This window comes from Hypanus sabinus, chromosome 22 (genome assembly GCF_030144855.1).
Source record: "Hypanus sabinus isolate sHypSab1 chromosome 22, sHypSab1.hap1, whole genome shotgun sequence".
Lineage (NCBI taxonomy): Eukaryota > Metazoa > Chordata > Chondrichthyes > Myliobatiformes > Dasyatidae > Hypanus > Hypanus sabinus.
Window position 1 is genome coordinate 58,183,646 of NC_082727.1, and position 27,959 is coordinate 58,211,604.

A 27,959-nucleotide genomic window follows, 5' to 3' on the forward strand; every position below is an offset into this window, starting at 1 on the left:
CCTCAGCTTATCCTTAGAGCTGCAAGATCAATTATGGGATGACAGCTTCTAAAACTATAAGGTAGAATACCCAAGGCCTAGCTATTAATAAGTAGGACCACAATTGTTGTTAAGCCCATCACCCCCACTGGGGCAGGAGTCCTCCATCCTGCAAGTTCTTCAAGTAGGCTCCAGGTGTAGCCCACCTTTCTTGGTGTATCCTTCCTTGCCCAGAGATGAGGTCGCCACAGCCTCTGTTGGCATTTCTTAGCTCTGGGTTTTAACAGGATGGGGTTGCTAGCCTCATGCCCAACCCTCCTCCTTTTGCAGCTGGGCTTGGGACCATCCACGGTGGAGTTAGGACAATTACCAAGGGAAATTATCTGAAACTTACAGAACATAAAAATTATGAATTGATTCTGATCATTATACTGCAGGTGACAGTTGGCTTTCCAATCTTGACACCAACTTTGTCAGATGACAATCTGTGCCCTAGAATATATTCATTAGTTTTTGTCATGGCACCAAATATTGATAGAGATATAGTTGTGGGGTATCAATGTCGACCAGCTTTTTGGTATCCAGACTATATTTGGTCATGGAGCAGGTATTCGGCATGCAAGTTTTGTTGTATATTTTTTGAAATGTAATGCCAACAAGTTGTGTAGCTTGATTCCTTTCATATACTGGATGTAAAACCTCTTGTATTTAAGAATCTGTACAAGCCAAATGGAAAGAAAATTATTCTAAAGGGTCTTCAAGAAACAGACCACACTGTATGAGCTTCGCCTTAATTTTTACGTTTCCATCTATTGTTTAACCTTATTCAAATTGAAAGGCCTAGTGTTGCAAATGCAGCTAGCAAGGATGCTGTGGTCAGCATAGAGTGGATGGGCTGAATAGTCTGTAGGTGATGTATTACTCTATGACTCTACTATATTCTTCTTCAGAGGAATGGAAGCAGAATCTTTGATAATTTTAATGTAGAAATTGCTAATTAAGCAAAGGATGAAAGGTTAATTTATCAGTGGGTGGTTATGATCAGAAAAGGCTCAACTCATTAAATGGACAAAGCAGGATGGAGGAGTAATTCCTGGTCTAGTTCCTAATTTATTAGTTTTGTTATTATGCAAGTATCAGAATCTTTCCTAGTTCCAACTAGAGATGCTGCCACAGCAATACAATGTATTGAGAATAGTACTGCAGATCATTTCAGGGTCTACAAATTGTCCCATTCTTGTTAAACATACCTAATTTTTACCTACAAGTTGTTCCCCAACAAAACACTTCAATTAGCATGGTGTCAGAATTTTACAGGAAGTCTTGAACAACATCAGCATCACAGAATTTAAAAGCTTTGAATAAATAAACTTAATACAAGGTGAATTGAGATTTAAAAAAAAAATAAATCTTTAATAAAAAACAAGCCCTTTAAAATAAAAAAAAACAGAAAATGCTGATGAAGTCAAGAAATTTCTGTGGAAAATGGAAACAGTATTGTTTCAGGTCAATGCCATTCATCAGACTGGGGAATATAGCTGAGTATTTTCAGCATTTTTCCCAAGAGATGTTTTGTAACTTTGACTTGTATGATCAGATAACATTCAACCCCTCAGAACATTGTGCAAAATAAAACACAATCAATCCCATCCAGTAGTCTATTAAGGGATGATTACTCAAGTGGATGAAATCAATTTTGAAGACCAAGGATCTCAGCAAGTCAAGTTGATGAACAGGTAAAAATCCTTGGTTGATGAGCAACTACATACATTACTGTTCTTTCAGTCCAGCAGCTCAATATTATTCATATATTGAAACATCTAAAGAACTGAAGCAACATTCTAATTACAATCCAATTCTGAAAAATACATATTCAGGTAATTAACCTAACGAACACACAAAGTTTAAATAGCAGACAAAATATTTTACATTGATTACTTTGAAGCTCTAAGCAATGCCGTAATGAGATTCAAATAAGCCAAGACACATTGTCTCTGAGAAGTAAGGTTCTAAGTTTACTTACCATGGGCATTTTTCTTCAAGTTCTTGTCACCATACATCCAGTGCCTGAAGAGAAATGTTAATTAAATGATAATTAAAATTAATCAATAAAATACTCATTCTATTTTTTTCCAATTTGTCCACACCACACTTACAACTTGCAGTTTTAATTCAAATATACAAAATTAAACTTTTTTCCTTAAATTGTTTCAGCCTCAATTTAGAATCAGCAGTTCATTAAATAATTCAATTACAACATTACCGTAAGACACAAGAGCAGAATCAGGCCATTCAGCTCATAAAGCCTGCTCCGCCATTTGATAATGGCCGATTTATTATCTCTCTCAACCACTGTTCACCAGCTTTCTCCCTGTAACCCTTTGATGTCCTGATTAATCAAGAACTTATCCAACTCCACCTTAAATATATCCAATGACCTGGCCTACATAGCTGCCTGTGGCAATGAATTCCCCAAATTCACCACCATCTGGCAAAAATATTTTTTCTCATCTGTATTCTAAACTAACAACACTTAACTCTGAGGCTGTACCCTCTGGTCCTAGACTTGCCACTACAGGAAACATCTCTCCACATCCACTTTATCAGACCTTTCAATTTTCAATAGGTTTCGATGAGATCCCTGCTCAATCTAAACCCAGCAAGTACAGGTTCAGAGCTATCAAATGCTCCTCATATTTAATTCTTTCATTCTTAGGATCATTCTCATAAACATCCTTTGGACCCTCTCTAATGGCAGTTCATCCTTTCCTAAATAAGTGGCCCAAAACTGTTCACAATGTGGTCTGACCAATGCCTTTTAAAGTCTTGCTTTTGTGTTCTGGTCCTCTGGAAACAAATGCTAACACTGCATTTGCCTTCCTTACCACTGACTCAACCTGTAAGTAAAGCTGGAGGGAATCCTCTATGAGGACTCTAAGTACCTTGCACCTCTGAGTTTTGAATGTTCACCCAATCTAGGACAGCCCACACCTTTTATTTCTTCTGCTAAAGTGCATGACCATTATATATTATATTCCATCAGCCACTTCTTTACCAATTCCCCCAGTCTGTCTTCTTCATACACCCTGCATCAACACTATCTGCTCCTCAACCTGTCTTTATATCATCTGCAACTCTGGTCACAAAGCCTTCAATTCCTTCCTCCAAATCACAGTCATACAAGGTGAAAAGTCATCCCAACACGACCCCTGCAGCACACCACTAGTCACCAGCAGCCGATAGAAAAGGCCCCCTATATTCCCACTCTTTGCTTCCTGCCAGTCAGCCAATCTTCTACCCATGCAAGTACCTTTCCTGTAATACCATGGTCTCTTATCTTTTTAAGCAACCTCATCTGCAGGACCTTGTCAAAGACCTTCTAAATATCCTAATAAACAACATCCACTAACACTCCTTTGTCTATTCTGCTTGTTATTTCCTCAAAGAATCCCATGTTGACTTCAGCCCTTTTTGTCATGTGCCTCCAAATACCCCAAAACTCATCCTTAATAATAGACTCCCACATCTTTCCAACCACTGAAGTCAGGCTAACTGGCTTAAAGTTTCCTTTCTTCTGCCTCCCTCCCATCTTAAAGTAAGATGTGCAATTTTCCAGTCCTAAGGAACCACTGGAGATTCTTTTAATTCCTGAAATATTATTACCAATGCCTCCACAATCTCTTCAACTACCTCTTTCAGAACCCTGGTGTGTAGTCCATCTAATCCAGGTGACTTAACTACTGCCAGGCTTTTCAGTTTCCCAAGCACATTCTCCCTAGTAATAGCAATACTGCCCCCTGGCATTCTCACACTTCTGGCATTCTACTAGTGTCTTCCACAGTGATGCAAAATAGCTATTAATTTCATCTGCCATTACAACCTCCCATTACTCCCATAGTCACCCATTACTATCTCCTCCATCGTCATTTTTTCAGTGGCCCAGTCTACTCTGGTCTTGCTTTATATATCTGAAAAATAGTTTTTGTATCCTCTTTTGTATTATTGGTTAGCTTATGTTCATATTTCATCTTTTCACCTTTTTTTAAGCTGCTTTCTGTCGGTTTTAAGCTTCCCAGTCCTCTACTTCCCCACTAATTTTTACTACATTATATGCCCCCATTTTTGCTTTTATGCTGTCTTTTACCTCCCTTGTCAGCCATGTTGTGTCTTCCTGCCTTCAGAATAGTTCATCTCTGGGACCTATCTTTCCTGTGCCTTCTGAATTCCGAATTTCCCCCATAAAGCAGAAGACTTTGCTGTTCTGCCGTTATCCCTGTTAGTGTCCCCTTCCAATCAACTTCGGCTAGCTGCTCTCCCAGGCCTTTATAATTCCTTTTACTCCAATAAATTTAATCTTTTCTTCTCCTTCTCAAAATGCAGGGTGAATTCTATCATTATTATGATCCCTACTTCCTAAGGATTCCTTCACTTAAGCGTCCTAATCAAATCTGGGTCATTGCATAACATCCAGTCCAGAACTGCCATTCCTCCAATGGGCTCAACCACAAGCATCTCTAAAAAGCCACCTTGTAGATTTGATTAGGAAGCTTAGATTAAGGAACCCTTAGGAGGCCAGTGATCTCTTGGAATCCAGCACCAACTAGATTTTCCTAATCTATTGGCATATTAAAATCCCTTATTATTATCACAACATTAACCTTTTCACATACCTTTTTTATTTCCACAAACAAGGCCACAAGGCTATCAATTCCATCATCCACATAAATGGCATAAAATGTGAACAGAAGTGGTCCCAACAGTGGCTTTGGGATATTTGGAGACACAAGATAAAGTAGGATGAAGTCAGCATGATTTTCTTAAGGGAAAATCTTGTCTGACAAATCTGTAACAATTCTTTGAAGAAAAAGCAAGCAGGACAGACAAAGGAGATTCGATGGATGTTGATCACTTGGATTTTCAGATGGCCTTTGAAAAGCTGCCACACGAGGCTGCTTAACTAGTTAAGAGCCCATAGTATTACAGGAATTATACGAGCATCAATAAAGCCTTGGCTGATTGGCAGGAGTCAAAGAGTAGAAATAAAGGAAGGTTCACAAAAAGGATTCCAGGATTGAAAGGCTTATTATATGAGGAGCGTTTGATGGCTCTGGAATTCAGAAGAATGAAAGGGGAATCTCATTGAAGGCTATCAACTGTTGAAAGGGCTCAACAGAGTGGATGTGGAGAGGATGTTTCCTATGGTGGGGGAGTCTAAGACCAGATGACACAGACTCAGAATAGAGGAATGTCCATTTAAAACAGAGATGAGGAGAAATTTCTTTAACCAGAGAGTGGTGATCTGTGGAATTCGTTGCCACAGGCAGCTTTGGAGGCTAAGTCAATGGGTATATTTAGAGCAGAAGTTAACAGATTCTTGATTAATCAGGGCATGAAGGAATACAGGGAGAAGGCATGGAATTTGGGCTGAGAAGGAAATGGATCAGCCACGATGAAATGGCTGTGCAGATTTGATGAGCCAAATGGGCTAATTCTGCTCCTATATCTTATGGCTGGCCCAGGTCAGGTCCTCCAAAATAATAATACCTAGGAATTTAAAGTTATAGCCTAGAGAATTGGAAGTCATTTTCCTAGGTGGAAATCTCAAATACTAGAGGGCTTAGATTTGAAATGAGAAAGTCTCGGAAAGTTTGAAAGGAGATTAGCAAGGCAAGATTTTTTCTTTGAAAAGTGATAGACAGTTGGAATGCACTGGCAGGGGAGCTAGTGAAATCAGATATGATAGCAACAGTTAAAGGTTATTTAGGCATTTAAACAGGTAGGGGTTGGAGGAATATAGACCTTGTGCAGACAGGGCAATTGACATGATCATCACAGATTTTGTGGACTACAGGACCTCTTTCTGTTTGTTGATTTCTATAAACTACCTGCTGGAGGAACTTGGTGGGACAGTGGAGAAAAAAGAAGATGGTCAACATTTCGGTTTTGAGACCCTGTAGTAGTGCTGAGATTTGGGATGATTAGAGGACTTGGACTGGAAGAATGCCGCGATCTAGATAATAGTGATGGAGGAGATAACAAGAGGAGATGGACCATGAAGGGATTTGAAAACAATGATGAAAATTTTAAACTTTGCTTAACAAGAAGCCAATGTAGATTAAGTGAGCAGGGCTCATCGTAACACTGGCAACAATGCTTTGAACGACATCAAGTTGGCCCAGAATTGGAAGTGGAAAGTAGTCATCTGGACATAACTGCTAAAGTAGTATATTAATTCCAAAACCCTTGCAACATTCCATGATATGATCAAAAATTTTGCTCAACTTACTTCAAACCCCTTGTGGCTGAAATCAATTCTCCTTTCTTCAGCTGAATTCTGGGTTCTTCAGTACAAGGTGTGCTATAAAATGTTTTGAAACCTTTTGTTAAAGGACAGCAAGCTCCATTGTAATCTTCAATCACTTTGTATTGAACCTGCCAGTAATAGGATCAAAGTACAAATCAAATAAAGCACAAACATCATACTTTCATTGTGAACAGATAAAATGATTCCAGTCAATCAATACAGCTATGAAAAATACTCATCTACAAATTTAGGTCTGATAATCAAATACATGTGGTGTTCTTGTAATCACAACTTATGATCTATATTTACTGATAGTAAGCCAGGCATTCCACAAATGATAAATGAAATCTAAAACGATGATTACAGATGCTTTTTAATTTTAATATTTTTCTAGAGATTGTGATATTGTTCAATACATGCACTATTAAATAATACAAGTACCGTAAATTCCGGACTATAAGCCGCTACTTTTTTCCCACGCTTTGAACACTGCAGCAACACTGCGACCTATACTAAGGTGCGGCTAATGCATGTTTTTTTTTCCATGCCGCCAAAAACATTTTGCCTCGTAACAGTAGACCAATAAAGAGAGGTCACAGAGGTCCAATGAAATTGTACGATAAATCAAGCGCACTTTCACAATTAAATTATTGTAAATCAGTCATTTGTACTCACCCTCATCAACATGGAAAACACTCGAAGAAAAACATATGATGCAGCTTTTAAGTTAAAGGCGATCAATCTGGCGGTTGAAGAAGGAAATCGAGCTGCTGCACATAATCTTGGCATAAATAAATCGATGTTGAGACGGTGGAGACGCCAGCGTGAAGAACTGAGTCAATGCAAAAAGACGACAAAAGCTTTCAGAGGTAATCATAGCAGATGGCCCGAACTTGAAAACTTTCTTGAAGACTGGGTTAACACACAGAGAGCAGGCGGCCGCAGTGTTTCCACCGTGCAGATCAGACTGAAGGCTAAAATGAAAATCGAAGATTTTAGAGGTGGGCCAGCGTGGTGTTTTAGATTTATGAGATGAAAAGGCCTGTCCATCACGGTACGCACGACTCTGTGTCAGCAGCTCCCTCCCGACCACAAGGAACAACTTGCTAACTTCCGCACATTCACTCAAACAAAGATAGCGGAGAATTCCATCGGGCCAGATGATATCATAAATATGGACGAAGTACCTTTGACGTTTGACCTGCCTCTCACTCGGACTGTAAATAAAAATGGTGACTCGTCCATCACACTGAAAACAAGTGGCCGAGAGAACGCATTTTACTTGTGTTCTGAGCTGCACAGCATCCGGACTAAAGCTTCCACTGATGGTGATTTTTTAAGCGGCTGACAATGAAAGTTCAGTGAAAGCTGCCATCAAGAGTACAAACTCAATTCCAGCTGTGATTCCTGGGGGCACCACGAAGTATTTGCAGCCACTGGACATCAGCGTGAACCGGGCATTTAAAGTGGCGCTGTGCGTTGAGTGGGAGGCTTGGATGACGAGCGGCGAGAAATCCTTTACCAAAACAGGACGCATGCGAAGAGCATCTTTAACTCAAGTCTGCCAGTGGATCCTAAATGCGTGGAGCCGTGTCACAACATCCATCATCACCAGCGGGTTTCGAAAGGCTGGACTGCTGCGTGATGAAGAGGACCGCGTGCGCTCAAGTGAGAGCGACAACGAAGAGACTGAAGTGAGTGACGAGATCCTTAGGTTTTTATTCAATTCGGACACTGAAGGACTTTGATGGTTTTAGTGCGCAGGAGGAAGATGAAGAAGGCGATCAATAACTTTTCCTGGTAGGCTGCAGTATATATATTTTTTTTTACCAGTCGTTAGGAGATATTGGAATGTTGTTCGTGCACTGTTCAGTAAAAAAGTATACGGAACATAATTTGTGTGTTACCAATACGTATGTATATTTAAAAGTAGCTGTGTTACAGGCACTGTTCGAAAAAAAGCATTTGCAATATATATCTGTTTATGTTACCATACGGATTTAATTAAAAGTTAAAAAATCCTCACGTGTAATATCTTTCTGTGTAAATATCTCATATTACAACGTGGGACACCTGCGGCTTAAAATCCGGTGCGGCTTGTACAAGTACAAAATTGATTTTCTTTCTAAAATTAGAGCGTGCGGCTTTTAATCAGGTGCGCTCTGTAGTCCGGAATCTACGGTAAACATTGCTTTTCCTTCAGTCTGATTGCCTTTTGTGAACAATACAAATCCCAACCATTTCCTGGTCCAAAGCAACACACACAAAATGCTGAAGTAATTTTGCAGGCCAGGCAGCATCTATGAACATGAATAGATAGTCGATGTTTCAGGCTGTGACCCTTCTTCAGTAGTGGGGGGGGGGGGGGGAAGAGGATGCCCCAATAAAAAAGGAGAGGGAGGGGAAGGAGGATAGCTGGAAGTTGATAGGTGAAGCCAGGTGGGTGGGAAAAGTCAAAGGCAGGAGAAGAGAGAATCCGATAGGAGAGGAGAGTAAATCATAGGAGAAAGGGAAGAAAGATGGGATCCGAGGGAGGTAATAGGCAAGTGAGAAGAGGTAGAAGTTAGAGTGGGGAATGGTGAATGGGGGATTTGTTCACCAGGGGGGATTGATATTCATGCCATCAGGTTGGCGACTACCCAGATGGAATATAATCTGCTTTTCACAGGGATCGCTCACTCCCTTGTCCATTTGTCCCCCCTGAACGGCCTAAATTCTACACCTAATCGTACACCACCTTCCTCACCTCCATTCAAGGCCCCAGACAGTCCTTCCAGGTGAGGCAACACTTCACCTGGGGTTGTCTATTGTGTCCGGTGCCTCCTCTACGTTTATACATAGTGTTCTTAGACTTCACTTACAGTTTTGGTCCCTTTACAGAAGAAGAGATTCAATACAAAAGGTGCCACAATGATTCACCTGTATAGTTCCAGAGATGCAGGTTTTTTATACAAGCAGAGGTTTATTAGATTGGGATTGCATTCCCTGGAGATTTGAAGAAAGAAATTTCATTTTTTTTAAAAAAAAGGGTCAGACAAGGTAGATATAGGGAATCTGTTTCATCTGGCTAAGGCAGGGGAAGGGAGCCCAATTTTAGAATTATGGGTAGACCCTTAAGGATGAGGACAGAACTTTCTTCAGAGGGTAGTGAACCACAGGAGTTCCATTCTACAGAGGGTAGTGGAAGCTCAGTCATTGTGTGCATTCAAAACGTATTGATAGATTTCTGCTTTTCAGTTGCATAAATTTGTGAGGTCAGTTGCTGGATAATTGGGATTGAAGTAGTAGATCAACCATAATTTTAACGAATGACTGAACGGACTCAAAAAGGCCAGCTGCTCAGCTTGCATTCTTACATGTCTTCAGTTTTATTTTTATCCTTACAGATTCCACTTCGGTATGTCCTGTTGAAGAATAACCTTTATAGAACCTACAAGAGCAAGTCCAGGTTTAAAGTTTTCTCTGAAAAGCACAACTACATACTACTCCCACCACCAGAAAAAAAATTAAGTTGCAGGTGCATGTTATGTAAATCTGAGAAGTGACCAGAAATCTCAACTAGTTATAAATATTAATGATTAACACCATCTACTTTACAAGGAAAATCTACGAAATACTGCCATCTGCCAAAATTCTATGGACAGTACAGTACTTACACTTCTCACTCGTTTATCAGCTTTCTGTTTCAGCTGTTCTATCTGTAAAAAGTAAAAGAAAGCATATGAAGTCACATCATTTTTTCACAATTAACTGATTATTCGTTATGTGCCTTGTCGTACGAAGTAAGTGATCGTAGTCCTTCCACGACCATGACTGTTCTTGGCAAGTTTTTTTTTACAAAAGTGGTTTGCCATTGCCTTCTTCTGGGCAGTGTCTTTACAAGACGGGTGACTCCAGACATTATCAACACTCTTCAGAGATTGTCTGCCTAGTGTCAGTGGTTGCATAACCAGGAATTATGATATGTACCAGCTGCTCCCATGGCTCTTTGTGACCCTGATTGGTGTTACACCTTAGCCAAGGGTGACCTAAAGGCTAGCGTAGGGAAGGAGCACCTTACACCTTTGGTAGAGACTCATCTCCACATCAACTACCAAATTAACTGATATTATCCTGAAACACTGAGAAACTAAATAACCCTAATGTGGCTTAAGATAGTGGGTGGTAGTTCAAGGGTCAATTGTTACCTTTTTGATCCTTCCCACTTTTCATTTGATTAGATGTTAGTATTTCTTTTTCAATTCCTGTCAGAAATTTAACCTGTATTTGACTAATGGAAAAGGAATAGAATTTCATGCATTGCATCACTGATGCTTTTAGTCTGTAATTTGATCTGCTGTAGTAGCTGGATCTGCAGCTGTTAATTCATACTGTGCGGTCAGCTGTCAGATGGGGTGTAAGTGCTTTTTCTGAGCAGGGAAGAGAGCACCGCTGTGGTGGCACAGAAAGGAATCAAATGTTGAGTTTACAATGAGCTGTTCTTCTGCATCCTGCAATAGCTGGTACAAAGATTGTGTCCTCGTTGGTCAACAGAATAACCAGTTTTGAAGCCAATATACAATGAAATGAACAAAAAAATTTAAATACTAACACCATCCATCAAGTTTCTTGATTTTACCAGCAGAGGAAACATCACTTGGTGACATACACGTCAAACCTTTGACAAACTACTGTCTAAACTATTCAGAAATCCCAGAGCTTTATTGGACTTGAATAAATAAACAAAGCTGTTTTCCTTGATGCTTTAATAGCCAATTTAGTCTCAGTCAGATTCCAAACAGACCAGAGATTTATTAGCACTAATCTGCTTCATTGAATAATACGAGTCCTGATAGTAGGAGACTCTGTTAGTTCATGTGCACAGGTGGAGGTGGGGTGAGGGAGGAACAGGGCTTGTTTTTGCTGCTGTTTTGTTGTTTGTCCTGCCGAGCATTGTGGACACGCCCTGTTGGCAATGCTTGTAGACTGCCCCAGCACACACTCAGGTGTGTTGGTTGTTAATGCAAATAACCATATAACCATATAACAATCACAGCACGGAAACAGGCCATCTTGGCCCTCCTAGTCCGTGCTGAACTCTTAATCTCACCTAGTCCCACCTACCCGCACTCAGCCCATAACTCTCCATTCCTTTCCTGTCCAAATACCTATCCAATTTTACCTTAAATGACACAACTGAACTGGCCTCTACTACTTCTACAGGAAGCTCATTCCACACAGCTATCACTCTCTGAGTAAAGAAATACCCCCTCGTGTTTCCCTTAAACTTCTGCCCCCTAACTCTCAAATCATGTCCTCTCGTTTGAATCTCCCCTACTCTCAATGGAAACAGCCTATTCACGTCAACTCTATCTATCCCTCTCAAAATTTTAAATACCTCGATCAAATCCCCCCTCAACCTTCTACACTCCAATGAATAGAGACCTAACTTGTTCAACCTTTCTCTGTAACTTAAGTGCTGAAACCCAGGTAACATCCTAGTCTCTGCACTCTAATTTATTGATATCTTTCCTATAATTCGGTGACCAGAACTGCACACAATATTCCAAATTTGGCCTTACCAATGCCTTGTACAATTTAAACATTACATCCCAACTTCTGTACTCAATGCTCTGATTTATAAAGGCCAGCGTTCCAAAAGCCTTCTTCACCACCCTATCTACATAAGACTCCACCTTCAGGGAACTATGCACTGTTATTCCTAGATCTCTCTGTTCCTCTGCATTCCTCAATGCCCTACCATTTACCCTGTATGTTCTATTTGGATTATTCCTGCCAAAATGTAGAACCTCACACTTCTCAGCATTAAACTCCATCTGCCAACGTTCAGCCCATTCTTCTAACTGGCATAAATCTCCCTGCAAGCTTTGAAAACCCACCTCATTATCCACAACACCTCCTACCTTAGTATCATCGGCATACTTACTAATCCAATTTACCACCCCATCATCCAGATCATTTATGTATATTACAAACAACATTGGGCCCAAAACAGATCCCTGAGGCACCCCGCTAGTCACCGGCCTCCATCCTGATAAACAATTATCCACCACTACTCTCTGGCATCTCCCATCCAGCCACTGTTGAATCCATTTTATTACTCCAGCATTAATACCTAACGACTGAACCTTCTTAACTAACCTTCCATGTGGAACTTTGTCAAAGGCTTTGCTGAAGTCCATATAGACTACATCCACTGCCTTACCCTCATCAACATTCCTCGTAACTTCTTCAAAAAATTCAATAAGGTTTGTCAAACATGACCTTCCACACACAAATCCATGCTGGCTACTCCTAATCAGATCCTGTCTATCCAGATAATTATTAATACTATCTCTAAGAATACTTTCCATTAATTTACCCACCACTGATGTCAAACTGACAGGTCTATAATTGCTAGGCTTATTTCTAGAACCCTTTTTAAACAATGGAACCACATCAGCAATACGCCAATCCTCCGGCACAATCCCCATTTCTAATGAAATCTTAAAGATCTCCGTCAGAGCTCCTGCTATTTCTACACAAACTTCCCTCAAGGTCCTGGGGAATATCCTGTCAGGACCAGGAGATTTATCCACTTTTAAATTTCTTAAAAGCGCCAGTACTTCCACCTCTTTAATTGTCATAGGTTCCATAACTTCCTTACTTGTTTCCCATACCTTACACAATTCAATATCCTTCTCCTTAGTGAATACCGAAGAGAAGAAATAGTTCAAAATCTCTCCCATCTCCCTCGGCTCCACACATAGCTGACCACTCTGATTCTCTAAGGGGCCAATTTTATCCCTCACTATCCTCTTGCTTTTAATATAACTGTAGAAACCTTTCGGATTTACTTTCACCTTATTTGCCAAACCAACCTCGTATCTTCTTTTAGCTTTTCTAATCTCTTTCTTAAGATTCCTTTTACATTCTTTATATTCCTCGAGCAATTCCTTTACTCCATGCTGCCTATATCTATTGTAGACATCCTTCTTTTTCTGAACCAAATTTCTAATAAACCTTGAAAACCATGGTGCTTTCAAACCTTTAACCTTTCCTTTCAACCGAACAGGAACATAAAGATTCTGTACCCTCATAATTTCACCCTTAAATGACCTCCATTTCTCTATTACATCCTTCCCATAAAACAACTTGACCCAATCCACTCTAAATCCCTTCGCATCTCCTCAAAGTTAGCCTTTCTCCAATCAAAAATCTCAACTCTAGGTCCTGTCCTGTCCTTCTCCATAATTATATTGAAGCTAATGCTATTGTGATCACTGGACCCGAAGTGCTCCCCAACACATACATCTGTCAGCTGACCTATCGCATTCCCTAACAGGAGATCCAACACTGCCCCATCTCTAGTCATACTTCTATGCATTGTTGCAAAAAACTATCCTGCACACATTTCACAAACTCTAAACCATCCAGCCCTTTTACAGAATGAGCTTCCCAGTCTACGTGTGGAAAATTAAAATCTCCCACAATCACCACCTTGTGTTTACTACAAATATCTGCTATCTCCTTACACATTTGCTCTTCCAACTCACGCTCCCCATTAGGTGGCCTATAATACACTCCTATCAGTGTTACTACACCCTTCCCATTCCTCAATTCCACCCAAATAGCCTCCCTAGAGGAGCTCTCTAATCTATCCTTCCAAAGCACCGCCGTAAGATTTTCTCGGACAAGCAATGCAACACCTCCTCCTCTGGCCCCTCCTACTCTATTTCACCTGAAGCAACTAAATCCAGGAATATTTAGTTGCCAATCACACCCTTCCTGCAACCATGTTTCACTATTAGCTACAACATCATAATTCCAGGTATCAATCCACGCTTTAAGCTCATCCACCTTTCTTACAATGGTCCTAGCATTAAAATAGATGCATTTAAGATACTCTCCACCCCCTCCTCTCTTTTCATCCCTAACAATGCATTCAAATTTATTATCCTTTTCTTTCTTCTCTCCTACATCTTCGGGCTGAGCGCATCCCTTCTCCGTCACCTGCCTTTCCTCCCTCACACACTGTCTATTTACTTGCTCTACTGGTGAACTACCCTCCTCTCCCATGATTTCCTCAAATTGATTCCTGCCCCCCCACTCCATCTTACTAGTTTAAAGTCTGCCCTGTAGCCCTAGCAAACCTCCCCGCTAGGATATTGGTCCCCCCAGGATTCAAGTGTAACCCGTCCTTCTTGAACAGGTCCACGCCTGCCCCAGAAGAGGTCCCAATGATCCAGAAACTTGAATCCCTGCCCCCTGCTCCAATCCCACAGCCATGCATTCATCCTCCACCTAATTCTATTCCTACTCTCACTGTCATGTGGCACAGGCAGTAATCCCGAGATTACTACCTTTGCGGTCCTTCTTCTTAACTGCCTTCCTAACTCCCTATACTCTCGTTTCAGGACCTCTTCCCCTTTCCTTCCTATGTCATTGGTACCTACATGTACCACGACCTCTGGCTCCTCACCCTCCCACTTCAGGATATCTTGGACGCGATCAGAAACGTCCCAAACCCTGGCACCAGGGAGGCAAATTACCATCCGGGACTCCCGATCACCTCCACAGAACCGCCTGTTTGATCCCCTGACTATCGAGTCCCCTATTACTATGGTCCTCTTTCTTCTATTCCTACCCTTCTGAGCTACAGGGCCGTCCTCTGTGCCGGAGGCCCGGCCACTGTCACTTCCACCAGGAAGGCTGTCCCCCCCAAAAGTACTCAAACATGTGTACTTATTGTCAAGGGGTACAGCCACCGGGGTACTCTCTAGTACCTGCCTCTTCCCCTTCCTGACCGTGACCCACCTATCTGTCTCCCATGGCCGTGGAGTGACCACCTGCCTGTAACTCCTCTCTATCACCTCACTCTCCCTGACCAGGCGAAGGTCATCGAGCTGCAGCTCCAGTTCCCTAACTCGTGCACAGCACCGTACGATTCGATGTACTCACGACGAGTAAACTTGAATCTTGCTTTATAGCAAAGGCAGTGACTCAAGAGAACTGCTCGAAAGGAACAGAACACTTCTGATTATACGGAAACCACAGTTCTGAAATGAAGTTACAACGTCCCCTGGAACCACGCTGAAGCCCATATTGCCACATAAATTAAATGCATTACCAAGTAAACCAAGCAGATCAAGGACATTATTATAAAAAGTAGATTTAAAGCCAAATCATGTGGGAAAATTCATAATATGTCTTATAGGTTCTTAAAAAATAAATGCATTGAAATTCAAAATTAATGACATTTTTTAAAGGCCACCATTTATGTGCGAGCGAACATTTTATTCAATTTTGCTGCAGTAACATATTAGAAGAAACAAACTTACTGTTAGTGTGTATGGATGGCTGCCTTCACGAACAGGCCAAACAATTCCATCTGTTTCAGGAATCCCAGACCATGTAAACACTTGCCTGAAGTTCTTCCACTTGCTTCCAAGGTCATACGGAAAAATGAACTGCTCACCCGTTTGATAATACTGGATTCTGTCTTTGGCCTGTGAACATGCGATTGCATTGGTAAATTTGATTTATGAAAATGAGATTGCATCTCCGTAAAAACAAGTGACATTATGTACACACTTCCATAATGTAATTGTGAGGCAATGGCTCAAGTTACCATAGTAACAACCAAAAGTTCAAGTCCCACCATGTCAGCTGTTAAATGGTTAACAATTTTGAATAAGAGTCATGAGGTCTCCATCAGTCAGAGTCAACCATGGATGTTGCATCCTAGCTGTCTAGATACAGGGGAGCATAAGAGGAAACCTTTTTCCTCAGAGTGTTGTGAGAGTGTGGAATGAGTTACCAGCACAAGTGGTGCAAACAAGCTTGATTTCAACATTTAGAAGAAGTTTTGGAAAGCAAGGATATGGAGGACTATGGTCTCAGTGCAAATCAATGTGAGTGGGCGGTTTAAATGGTTCAGCATAGATTAGATGGGCTGAAGGGCCTGTTCCGTGCTGTGACTCTGAGTTCTATACCATTTGCAAGACAGAAGTGGCAGAGTAAAATCAGTCTCGATGTTCTCAACGTCAATGTCCTCAGAGTCAATGAAGTTTTATAACACCCTGGATAAACAAAGTTAACAAAACCTCCTCCAGATTACTATCTACCACCAGTTCTAAACTGATAAAGCAGTGCTTTACCGCACTTAGGTTCAGAGTGATTGTTGAGGACTCCAAGGACTACCTGCATGTATATGACAGTCTGAGCTGACCCAGATTGAAAGATTTGGCTGCCAGACCAAATAGCATGTAGCAAATGAACCAACACAAAGAATAAATCTACTTCAATTCTTCCTCACTAATCAACTATACTTGTTACAGTTGAATCTGTTCACAGAAAGCACAGACAGAAAGAGGTCCTCACAATTCTCATGAAAACAAAGTCCAGCTTTCACAGCGAGGTCACACACCATCTTGCGTGGAGCTGTGATCATGTTAAAATGGATAGGCGTACAATAGATCCAGTATCTCATTACTGGATGCCAAAGAAGCGCTGTGGAGCAACAGCAGTAGAAATTTACACCACCATAATATAAGATGTGGCCTTCAACTGGAGGAAGAGCAACACTTTATGTTCTGACTGGATACCCTCTAACCTGATGGAATGAATATTGACTTCTCCTTCTGGTGAACAAATTCCCCCCACCCCATTCCCCACTCAGGCCTTTCACTTCTTCTCACCTGCCTATTACTTCCCCAAGCGTTTATTCTCAGCATCAGGCACTCACAGTAATTTTGGTGTACCAGCTACAAAACGCACTGCACAACTCAAGACACTCCTAAACCCCCTAACATCTACGACCAAGATGCACCATCACCTCAGCTTGGAAATTTATTGCTGTTCTAAATCAAACTCTGGTAACTTGTAAACCAACAAGAGTTTGGCAGCACTGAAAGAGAGATGCTCAGTAGCCATTTATCGTGACTTCCACATGGGCTATTAAGTACTTCATAAATCTTAAGTTTTGTAAAAGGAGTTAATTTTGTTAAAAATTGTGATAGATTGTTTTAAACTTTAAAATATTCTAAATTATTTTTGAAAATTCATGCCAAATCAAGGGACATATCAGGTCACTTATTTTTGATTTTGGGAGAAACAAGAGTTTACAGAAAATTTAAGATTAGCTTTATTTGTACAATACAGTGAGGCACTGAAACATACAGTGAAACGTGTTGTTTACGTCAACAACCAATACAAGCTGAGATGTGCTGGGGCAGCCAGCCAGCCAAGTGTCACCATGCCTTTGGCATCAACATAGCATGCCCACAACTTACTAACTCTTATTCGTACATTTTAGGAAAGTGGGAGGAAACCAGAGCACATGGAGGAATCCCATGCGGTCACAGGAAGAATGTACAAACTCCTTACAGACAGCGGTGGGAACTGAATTCCAATATTACAGCTAGGGCTGTAAGATGTTACACTAACCACTATGCTACTGCGCTGAAGGAGAAGTATCTCTTCATATAATGCTCAGGATCCACCACAGCAATTTCACCAAGGTAAAATTGGCAGTGCAGAAATGCAAAGTAACCAGAACTTACCTTTTCTTCTATCCAAACTTCAATGGATGTTTTGTTTCTAAGAATCACTTTCATCTACAAAATAGAAATCAAATAATGAACTCAAACAGCCAAGGAAATACAAAATTAAACTAGTTTACTGAAAAACATAAGTCTCACTAGGAAGCAATTTCTGGTAGAATCAGAATCAAGTTTATATCACTGACTTGTACATTGTGAACATTGTTGTTTTGCAACAGCAGTATAGTCGAGTTCAGGGATATGTAACATCTTTGCAAACAGATGCCTCATTGGGGAAAAAATTATCAATTAACATAACATACTTGAGCTCCGCAATATAATATTCATTGGATAAGCAGCTTTTCAGTTTCTCAGTTTCCACGTCCTATCTTTTTAGAAACTTTAATTTTATTATTGCTCAAAAACATTAAGTTATTGGATTCTAGTGAAATAGCTTGCATGACCAAACATTGATCCATAAATTAATGATGTTCAATGTGACTAGGTCCAAAAATAACCATTGACATTTCAAAGGATTCCAATGCAAACTATACCTGAATAATAAACAACATTCCAACAGCTATTGTTGTGCCAATTGCCAATCCTAAAGCAAACAGCGAGGCAGCAAATCCATAAATTCCAAAAGGAATGATGTACTGAGGATTACTTTGAGCCATACTCATGTCAATTTTTACAGAACTCCAACCAAACGATATCTGCAATAAAACCATTCAAATAGAGGTATAATAGCGGCTTTTCAAAATGTGCAACAACCATACCAAGAATTTCCTTCCGATCAAATAGTCCATTCATGCAAAGCACATTAACTAGCACAATACGTTGGAGATGTATTTGGAAGAAAGCAATGCTTTACTTACCCTGTTATAGAGCTGTGTGTACATGGTCATGATTAAAATCACAGAAGCATGAATACATCCCAAAGGTGCTAACATCAGGAATAAGGTAAAGTAGCCATGGTTAAAATTACCACAACAATTATTAATCCATGGACAATGATGATCCATCTTCATCACACACCTAGAAGCAAAGGGTGAACTATGAGAGCAGCAAATACAACTCTGTCAAACTAAACAACTTCCGTGGGCAGTAGTGGGAATTTCTAGTAAGAACATCGACAATATGCTAGTGTATTAAAACTTTACAGAGAATTTGTTGCCTAGATACACTGCATATTTTTCACTGAAAGATCAGACCAATTTAACTAACTTAAATTGAGGTTTTGACATATTAGGTATTCACGAACTGTAAAAGACAAAAAACAGTAAGAAATGTTCTCCTTGTTTAGCATGAAACAATCCATAGCAGAAAAAGCACTGCAAATATAAAAGGTGCACCTGAAATAACAGAAGCGAAAATTCATTTGGAATTTACAGGCATCAGTGGTCAGTTAAAACTTGCCATTTGACCTTGGTCATTCAACCATCAACAACACTGTTCCATCAGCCTCAGATGAATATCTAGCTTCTTAATCACATCTTTGCTCTTCACCTCATCTATGGGTCAATTGTAGGCTGGGTAGTAATGTTTCTTCTAGAAAGTTTTAGCAATGATTTTATATCCACAGCTTTATACTCAACTGTAAATGAGAACTTTCCCTATAGCCGCAATATCAAAAACCTTCCTTCGCATTAAAACTTCTGTGACACCATCCCTCAATTTTCCCTTTTGAATATTGGACATCCAGCCTGTTCATCCATCAAGATATAACCTCAAGTTTCTTGCACATCTTCGGATCATTTTTAATATCTTCTTCAGTCTACTTATTTTTATGATACTGTGATTAGATGAACTTCAAAAATAATTGTGGCCCAGTGCAAATTTAACACATGGTTCTTAAGAAGTTTTCTACTTTCAGTTTTATCCTCCTAGAAACTGAATTTTGTTTACTCTCATTTAAGGTCTCAAAAGTCAAAGTCCTGTCCCGAGCCTTTGTGGCTCATCAGCCTGATGCTTATGTCAGTTTCTTCATTTAAGGTCTATTAATCCAATAGTTCCGTAATTCACTGGATAACGGTGGTACAATAGTGCAATGCTATTACAGTGCCATCATTATTCTGGTTCCTTAAGGTTGTTATAGCTGGGGGAGGTAATGGGGATAAGCTCCTACTGTCTATTAAATGCTCACAATGGTGAGCACCTCAAATAGCCTCTGACAACCCAAGTCCAGCTCCTGGCTTTCACGAGTGCCTTAGCTACTAAGTTTGGCAGAATCATTTCTACTGATATAAGGGGCAAAGTAGGGCCACTGGAACCTTAAAACTAGTCACTTTGGGCAGATGGAGCTCATCAACAGTGGCTGGCAACTCATCTAGAAGGAAAACTCTGATCTCAAACCTCCGCTGCCTTGCAGCTAAACCCACTCATGGGGAAAGCTTCAGGAGTAAACCCCGAGGAAAAATCTGGAGCTGGAGTACCTAAGGCAGTCCTACATTGAGTTCAATGTTGACTAGCAACTCCTGCGATGCTGCTGGTATCAAACTGCATCGATCACTGCCTTTCCATTGGGTTCACAGATGCGTGGAGAGATGGAGCTTGCTACATGGCAACAGCTTGCTCTCCAAATCTAGACAGCTAGGATGCAATATCCATGGTCAACTCTGGACAACAGAGGCCCTCACCTTACAGTGCCAGCAAGCCTGGTTCAATTCCTGTCACTGCCTATAAGGAGTTTGTATGTTCTCCCTGTGACCACAAGGGTTTCTCCCTTGAAACGTTGACTGCTCCTTTCAATGGATGCTGCCTGACCTGCTGAGTTCATCCAGCTTGTTTGTACATTCTCCCTTTACTTTGATCCTTCTTGCCAAGCACTTCAAATATTTTCTTTGAAATTTCAGGTATATGATATCAATTGATTTTCCTTACACACACCAGTCCTCATCGAAAGTTTCAAAGTGGAAAGAGCGAGCAGTTTCAAGTTCACGGATGTCAAAATTTCTGAGGACCAATCCTAAGCCTAACATACTGAAGCAGTTACAAAGATGGCATGACAACCCGTTAGGAGTTGGAGGAGAATTAGTCTGTTACCAAAGGCACTTTCAAATTTCTACAGAAATGGACAGCATTCAAACTGGCTGCATCGCCGTTTGATATGGAGGGACCACTGCACAGGATTGGAAAACGCTGCAGAAAGTATAAACTCAGCTAGCTCCATCATAGGTAGTAGGCTTCCCAGCATCCAGGACACCTCTCAAAGGCGATGCATAAAAAGGTACCACCCATCATTAAGGACCCCATTACCCAGGACATGTCCTGTTCTCATTGCTCCCACCAAGGTGGTGATTGAGGAGCCTGAAGACACACACTCAACATTTCAGGAACAACTTCTTCCCCTTTGCCATCAGATTTCTGAATGGACAATGAACACACGAACACTACCTCAGTATTGTAAACACAAGAAATTCTACAGATGCTGGCAATCCAAAGCAACACACACAAAATTCTGGAGGAACTGAGCAGGTCAGGCACAATCTATGGAAATGAACAAACAGTCAGCGTTTCGGGCTGAGACCCTTCTTCAGGACTGGAAAAGAAAGGGGGAAGACATCAGAATCAAAAGCTAGTGGGGGAGGGGGGAAGAGAGGGAAGGAAGATAGATAGGTGAAGACAAGTAGGTGGGAAAGTAAAGGGCAAGTGGAGGAGGAGGAATCTGACTGGACCATAGGAGAAAGGAAAGGAGAGGAACTGGGGGAGATGATAGGCAGCTGAAAAGAGGTAAGAGGTCAGAGTAAGCAATAGAAGAGGAAGGGGAGGGGGGAGAGATAATTTTATTTCCCAGAGGGGTCCAGCTGGGGCTATTCCCCTAAACAACAGGATACTGTTGAGGGGGATGACCAATCTGGGGAAGGCAACAGCAGCCAGACCAATAGTCATAGGGGACAGATAGATTATGCGGCAGGATAGTGTTGGCTCCTGGGTGCTAGGGTCCAGAATGTCTCTGAGCAGTTGCATAATATTCTTGAAGGGGAGGGTGAGCAGCTGGCGGTCACGGTACACATTGGTACCAATGACACAGGCAGGAGAGGGATAGAGGTCCTGAGCAGTGAGTTCAGGGAATTAGGAAGAAGGCTGGCATAGGACCTCCAAGGTGGTAATCTCCGGATTACTCCCAGTTAAACAAGCTAGTTAAGGTCAGAACAGGAAGATAGCGCAGATAAATGAGCAGCTGAGGAGATGGTGCAGGGGGCAGGTTTTCAAGTTGTGGATCACTGGAACCTTTTCTGGGGAAGGGGTGACCTGTACCAGTGGGATGGGCTGCACCTGAACTGGAGGGGAACCGATATCCTGGGAGGGAGGTTCCCTAATGTTATTGTGGAGGGTATAAGCTAGATTTTCAGGGGTGTGGGAACTGAAGTGAAGAGGCAGAGGATAGGGCGGTTGATGCACAAGTAGGGACAGCTTGTAGGGAGTTTACGAGGAAAGATAGACTGATGATAGAGCAAAGATGCACTCAGCCAGATGGTTTCGGATGTGTCTATTTTAATGCAAGGAGGATCATAAGCAAGGCAGATGAACTTAAGAGTGTAGATCAATACATGGAACTATGATGTTGTGGCCATTGCAGAGACTTAGGTATCTCAGGGGCAGGAATGGCTGCTGAGTGTGCTGGGCTTTAGATGCTTCAAAAAAGTCAGGGAGGGAGGGAGGCAAAACAGATGGAGGAGTGGCATTGCTAATCAGGGATAGTGTCATGGCTGCAGAAAAGGAGGAAGGCATGAAAGGATTGTCTACCGAGTCATTGTGGGTGGAAGTAAGAAATGGAAAGGGGCAATAACTCTACTGGATGTTTTTTTTTTAAATAGACCCCCCCCCCCCAATAGTAACAGAAGACACTGAAGAGCAGATAGGGAAGCAGATTCTGGCGCAATAATAATAGGGTTGTTGTGATGGGTGATTTTAACTTTCCTGATATTGACTGGCATTTCCTTAGAACAAGGGGTTTAGGGTGGAGTTTGATAGGTGTATTCAGGAAGGTTTCCTGATGCAATATGTAGATAAGCCAACTAGAGGAGAGGCTGTACTTGATCTGGTATTGGGAAATGAAACTGGTCAGGCCTCAGATCTCTCAGTAGGAGAGCATTTTAGAGGTAGTGATCACAACCCTATCTCCTTTACCATGGCACTGGAGAGGGATAGGAGCAGACATTTTGGGAAAACATTTAATTGGAGTAGGGAGAAATCTGACAGTACTATGCAGGAACTTGAGAACATAAATTGGGAGCAGGTGTTCTCAGGGAAATGTTCAAGGAACATTTGCATGGCGTTCTGCATATGTATGTTCCATCGAGGCAGGAGAAGGTTGGTAGGGTAAAAGAACCATGGTGTACAAAGGATGTAGAAAATTTAGTTTGAAAAGAACAGCTTACAAAAGATTCAGGAAATTAGGTACTGCTAGAGCTCTAGAAAATTACAAGGGTGCCAGGAAGGAACTCAAGAGAGATAGAAGGGGTCTTAAGAAAGCCCTGGCAAGCAGGATTGAGGAAAACCCCAAGGCATTCTACAATAATGTGAAGAGCAAGAGGACAAGCCGTGTGAGAGTAGGATCAATCAGGAGAGATAGTGAAAATGTGAATGGAGCCGGACAATGTAGCAAAGGTACTTAATGAATACTTCGCCTCAGTATTCACCAGTGAGAAGGACCTTGTGGGGATGATTTATAATGGGCTGAAGTGCTGGTGAGTATAGACATTAAGAAAGAGGATGTGCTGGAGCTTTTGAAAGGTATTAAGTTAGATAAGTAACCAGGACCAGATGAGATATACCCCAGGCTACTGTGGGAGGCGAAGGAGGAGATTGCGGAGCCTCTGGCAATGATCTTTGCATCATCAATATAGATGAGAGAAGTACCAGAGGATTGGAAGATTGCAAAGGCTGTACCCTTGTTCAAGAAAGGGAGTAGAGATAACCCAGGAACTTACAGACCAGTGAGTCTATAACGTTAGAGAAGATCCTGAGATTAATGAGCACTTGCCAGACATAATCTGATTAGGGATAGTCAGCATGGTTTGTCAAAGGAAGGTCGTGCCTTACGGACCTGATTGAATTATTTGAGGATGTAATAAAATATATTGATGAAGGTAGAGCAGTGGATGTAGTGTATACATATTTCAGTAAGGCATTTGATAAGGTTCCCCATGCAATGCTCATTCAGAAAGTATGGAGGCATGGGATCCAAGGAGACCTTGCTTTGTGGATCTAGAACTGGCTTGCCCACAGAAGAAAAAGGGTGGTTGCAGATGGTTCATATTCTGTATGGAGGATGGTGACCAGTGGTGTTTCTGGGACTCCTCCCCTGTGTGATTTTATAAATGATCTGGATGAGGAAGTAGAAGGGTGGGTTAGTAAGTTTGCTGATGACACAGCAAGATAGTCATCAGGCTGTCAGTTACATTACAACATCAATAAAATGCAGAACTGGGCTGATGAGAAATGGCAGATAGAGTTCAACCCCAATAAGTATGAAGTGGTTCACTTCAGTAGGTCAAATTTTAGGACAGAATATACTATTAATGGTAAGACTCTCAGCAGTGTGGAGGATCAGACAGATCTCAGGGTCTGCAACTATAGAACACTCGAAGCTGCTGCACAGGTTGACAGTGTTGTTAATAAGGCATATGGTGTGTTGGCCTTCATCAACTGTGGGATTCAGTTCAAGAGCTGTGAGATAATGTTACAGCTATACAAGATCTTGGTTAGACCCCACTTGGAGTACTGTGTTCTGTTCTGATCACCTCACTGAGGAAGTATGTGGAAGCCATAGAAAGGGTGCAGAGGAGATTTACAAGGATGTTGCCTGGATTGGGAGCATGCCTTATGAGAATAGGTTGAGTGAACTCGGCCTTTTCTCCTTGGAGCGATGGAGGATGAGAGGTGACCTGATAGAGGTGTACAAAATGATGAGAGGCATTGATCGTGCGGATAGCCAGAGGCTTTTTCCCAGGGCTGAAATGGCTAATACAAGGGGCATAGTTTTAAGGTCCTTGGAAATAGGTACAAGGGGGATGTCAGAGGCAAGTTTTTCTACACAAAGTAGCGGGTGTGTGTAATGCACTGCCAGCAAGAGTGGTAAAGGCGGATACAATAGGGTACTTTAAGAGACTCTTGGGTACACGGAGCCTAGAAAATAGAGGGCTATGCGGTAGAGAAATTCTAGGCAGTTTCCAGAGTAAGTTACATGGTCAGCACAACATTGTGGGCCGAAGGGCCTGTAATGTGCTGCAGATTCCTAAGGAGAAATTAATATTCATGCGATCAAGTTGGAGTCTACCCAGACAGAATAACAGGTGCTGCTCCTCCACCCTGATGGAGGCTGTGGACTGACATACCAGAATGGGAATAACAATCAGAACTAAACTGGGAGGTTCCACTTTTGGCCGATGGAGCAGAAGTGCTTGATGAAGCAGTTTGCAATCATAAGGGAGATCGCATCGGGAGCACGGGAGACAAGAGATGACCCCAGCAGCTTCACAGTTGTAGCGCTGTCTCACCCGGAAGGACAGTTTGGGAGCCCAAATGTGGCGAGGGAGGTGGTGAACAAGGGGATCTAGCAGTTTGGCCACTTGCAGGGTTAAGTGCCGGGAGGGAAATTAGTGAGGAGTGACAAATGGACAAAAATCAGAGATAGAGCAATCCTTCTGGAAAATGGAAAGAGGGGGACAGAAAAAGATATGTTTGGTGGTAGGAACCCTTTGGAAATGAAGGAAATTGCAGGGAATGATGTGTTGGATACTGAGGTTCATGGGGTGTTAGGCAAGGACAAGAGAAACTATCGATGTTAAGGCAGCTGGAAGGGGGGGGTTCGTGTGGATGCTTGGGAAATGGAGGAGGATCAGGCAAAGACAGCATCAATACTTTTTACCCTATTTATTTAATTTTCCTTTTTAATATACATATTGTAACTGTAATGTTACAATAACTGTTCTGTTAAAAACTGTAACTGTTCAGATGGTTCATATTTTTTTCCTCTGTTATGCTTTTCTGTTCTCTGTGTAACCTGATTCTTTGGGTTACTGTTAAAGATAAGAGATAGGAGAAATGTGTGCCATCCAATTGGGATGAACGGATTCAGGGGAGGTTTCTCTGGTGAGCGACACTAAGGTCGGGTTTGGGGCTCTTGAGAGGGGTGAAGAGAGAAGACGGCAGAGAGAGGAGGTTGGAGGAGCCCACTTGGAGTAGGGGCATGATTTGATGTAGCCCAGGGAGATCGAAGGAGGATCGGCAGAGGGGAAACCGTTAGCTCCAACTTGTGCACATTAGACCGTTTCATTAAAATGGGGCCTTTTCTTTTTTGCTTTTTCTTTACTAACCTTTTAGTCAAATTAAGAATTATAAAGCTAAATCTTTTATTTTGTGGCATTTATTTGTAACAGGGTTACAGGTCACGCAGTATCCACACAAACACGGGGATTTGGGGGTCTTGCGCTTCAATCTCCCACGTTTGGCGGGGCCGGAGGGCGTCTTCTCTAGACTTGCGCAGCCAAATCGATACAGAACTTATAGCTTGTATTGTTATGAATTGCAATGTACCGCCGCCACAAAACAACTGATTTCACGACACAGCTGTACGCCAGTGACATTAAACCTGACTCGGATCTGTAACCCTCTTACAACCTCAGAATAGTAACTGCTACAAATATTTCCTAGTCAAAATACATAGCAATACTGCCACTCACTACCTTCTTCACTGCTCTCATGCCATTCACTTCAGACCACAGCTTCCTTTCTCAATAAGGTGGTTAAGTTTTGCTATCTTCCATGATACAGCAACTCTACTAAACTCTATGCAATTCTGTAAGATCAAGATAAAGAGTCCATTATTGATATAACAATTTAAGAAAGCTACTTTTAGTAAAGCTATAATTAATGGGACTAAAATACAACAAACTCCTTGGAGGTGATGGCATTAGCTTAAAATAAAGAATTAGGCATTTGGAACTGTGAGGAGCAATTTCTTTACTCAGCAGGCTGTAAATCTTTTGAATTTTCTACCCCAGATGCTTAGAAATCTAAAGATTACTGTAGATGCTTAGTCACTGACTGAATTTAAGACTCAGATAGATTTTTAGATAATAGAGGAAAACAAGTGATGTGGAAAATTTGCGGTACAGGATTAGCCATGATCTTGTTTGGAGAAGCAGGATATCTACTGAAGCTTACATTAGGACCCACATAGCTATAAAAATTGTACGCATGTATGGAAAGTTCAGAGTTTAATTTATACATTGACACAAAATTATGAATGTAATAAAAGACAATTACAAAATAGGAATGAGTCTTATTAAAATGCTTTGTGCTTTAATGGGGCTCTTGTGTCTTCAAATGATATAACAAAACAATAGTTTAGGAATCCAAAACTTTCAGACTTCTGAAACATTCAAGTGATTGCATCCAAAAATTCAGTTCATAAAAGGTAATTTAAAAATCTTGATCCAGCTCCTCTGAACAAGATCATGGCTGATCCTGCAACTCAAATTTTCCACATCCCTCGATTCCCTCTAGGAAAAGTAATGTGGATTCAGCTGCATTTTCTGAATAGAATAAAATAGCATAGCTTTAAAAAATGTCCAAATAGAATCAGTATAGCTCTTAGATAGATCAACAATTATTTTGATATGGTCTAAAATTATAAAATTCAGGTTAACACTTTCTTTCCAAAGTTATTTCAGTTTGCAGTATTTGCCAACTATTTTTCTTACAAGGCATTTTATGTTAACACCAACACAAAGTTATAAAATACCAGGTGTTTAAGTTTGCACAATTTTGTATACATGTTTATTATGAGTGGTTGATTTCCAATCTAAAAACTTTTGGAAAGAATTGCAGTAGAAACAGATTAGATAGTAACATTTAAGGGACTTTCACATAGGCACATGAATACGCGCTCTGGGTAGTGGGATGGAGTTGCGTCTCTGTCAAAGGAGGCGCAAGGTCCTCCTTCTCTCTGCTACCCTGTAGGTCACACTTGGGCAAGGTTCAGGACTTGCTCAGTGCCTCCCCCCCACCCGATGAGGGTCACATGAAGCCACGGGAGCAGGTGGTGGATAGTTGTATGAGCAGCTGGTGCCCATCACAAGTCCTGGTTATGCGACCACTGACGCCAAGCATACAATCTCTGAAGAGTATGGATAATGGCTGGG

The 27,959-nt window shown here is 41.4% G+C and overlaps 1 protein-coding gene across 2 annotated transcripts in view; it reads right to left on the bottom strand.

Annotated features, from left to right (window-relative positions):
• The window catches only part of zdhhc6 (zinc finger DHHC-type palmitoyltransferase 6), a 30,790-nt gene that overhangs the window by 499 nt on the left and 2,332 nt on the right, over positions 1-27,959 (bottom strand). For both annotated transcript variants that reach the window (XM_059947838.1, XM_059947836.1), the window contains exons 4-10: positions 18,684-18,843; positions 18,360-18,521; positions 17,827-17,880; positions 15,604-15,771; positions 9,940-9,981; positions 6,266-6,411; positions 2,003-2,046 (exon numbers count right to left, since the gene is read on the bottom strand). In XM_059947838.1, the coding sequence (XP_059803821.1) occupies positions 2,003-2,046; positions 6,266-6,411; positions 9,940-9,981; positions 15,604-15,771; positions 17,827-17,880; positions 18,360-18,521; positions 18,684-18,843 (776 nt within the window). The remainder of the gene's footprint in view (positions 1-2,002; positions 2,047-6,265; positions 6,412-9,939; positions 9,982-15,603; positions 15,772-17,826; positions 17,881-18,359; positions 18,522-18,683; positions 18,844-27,959) is intronic.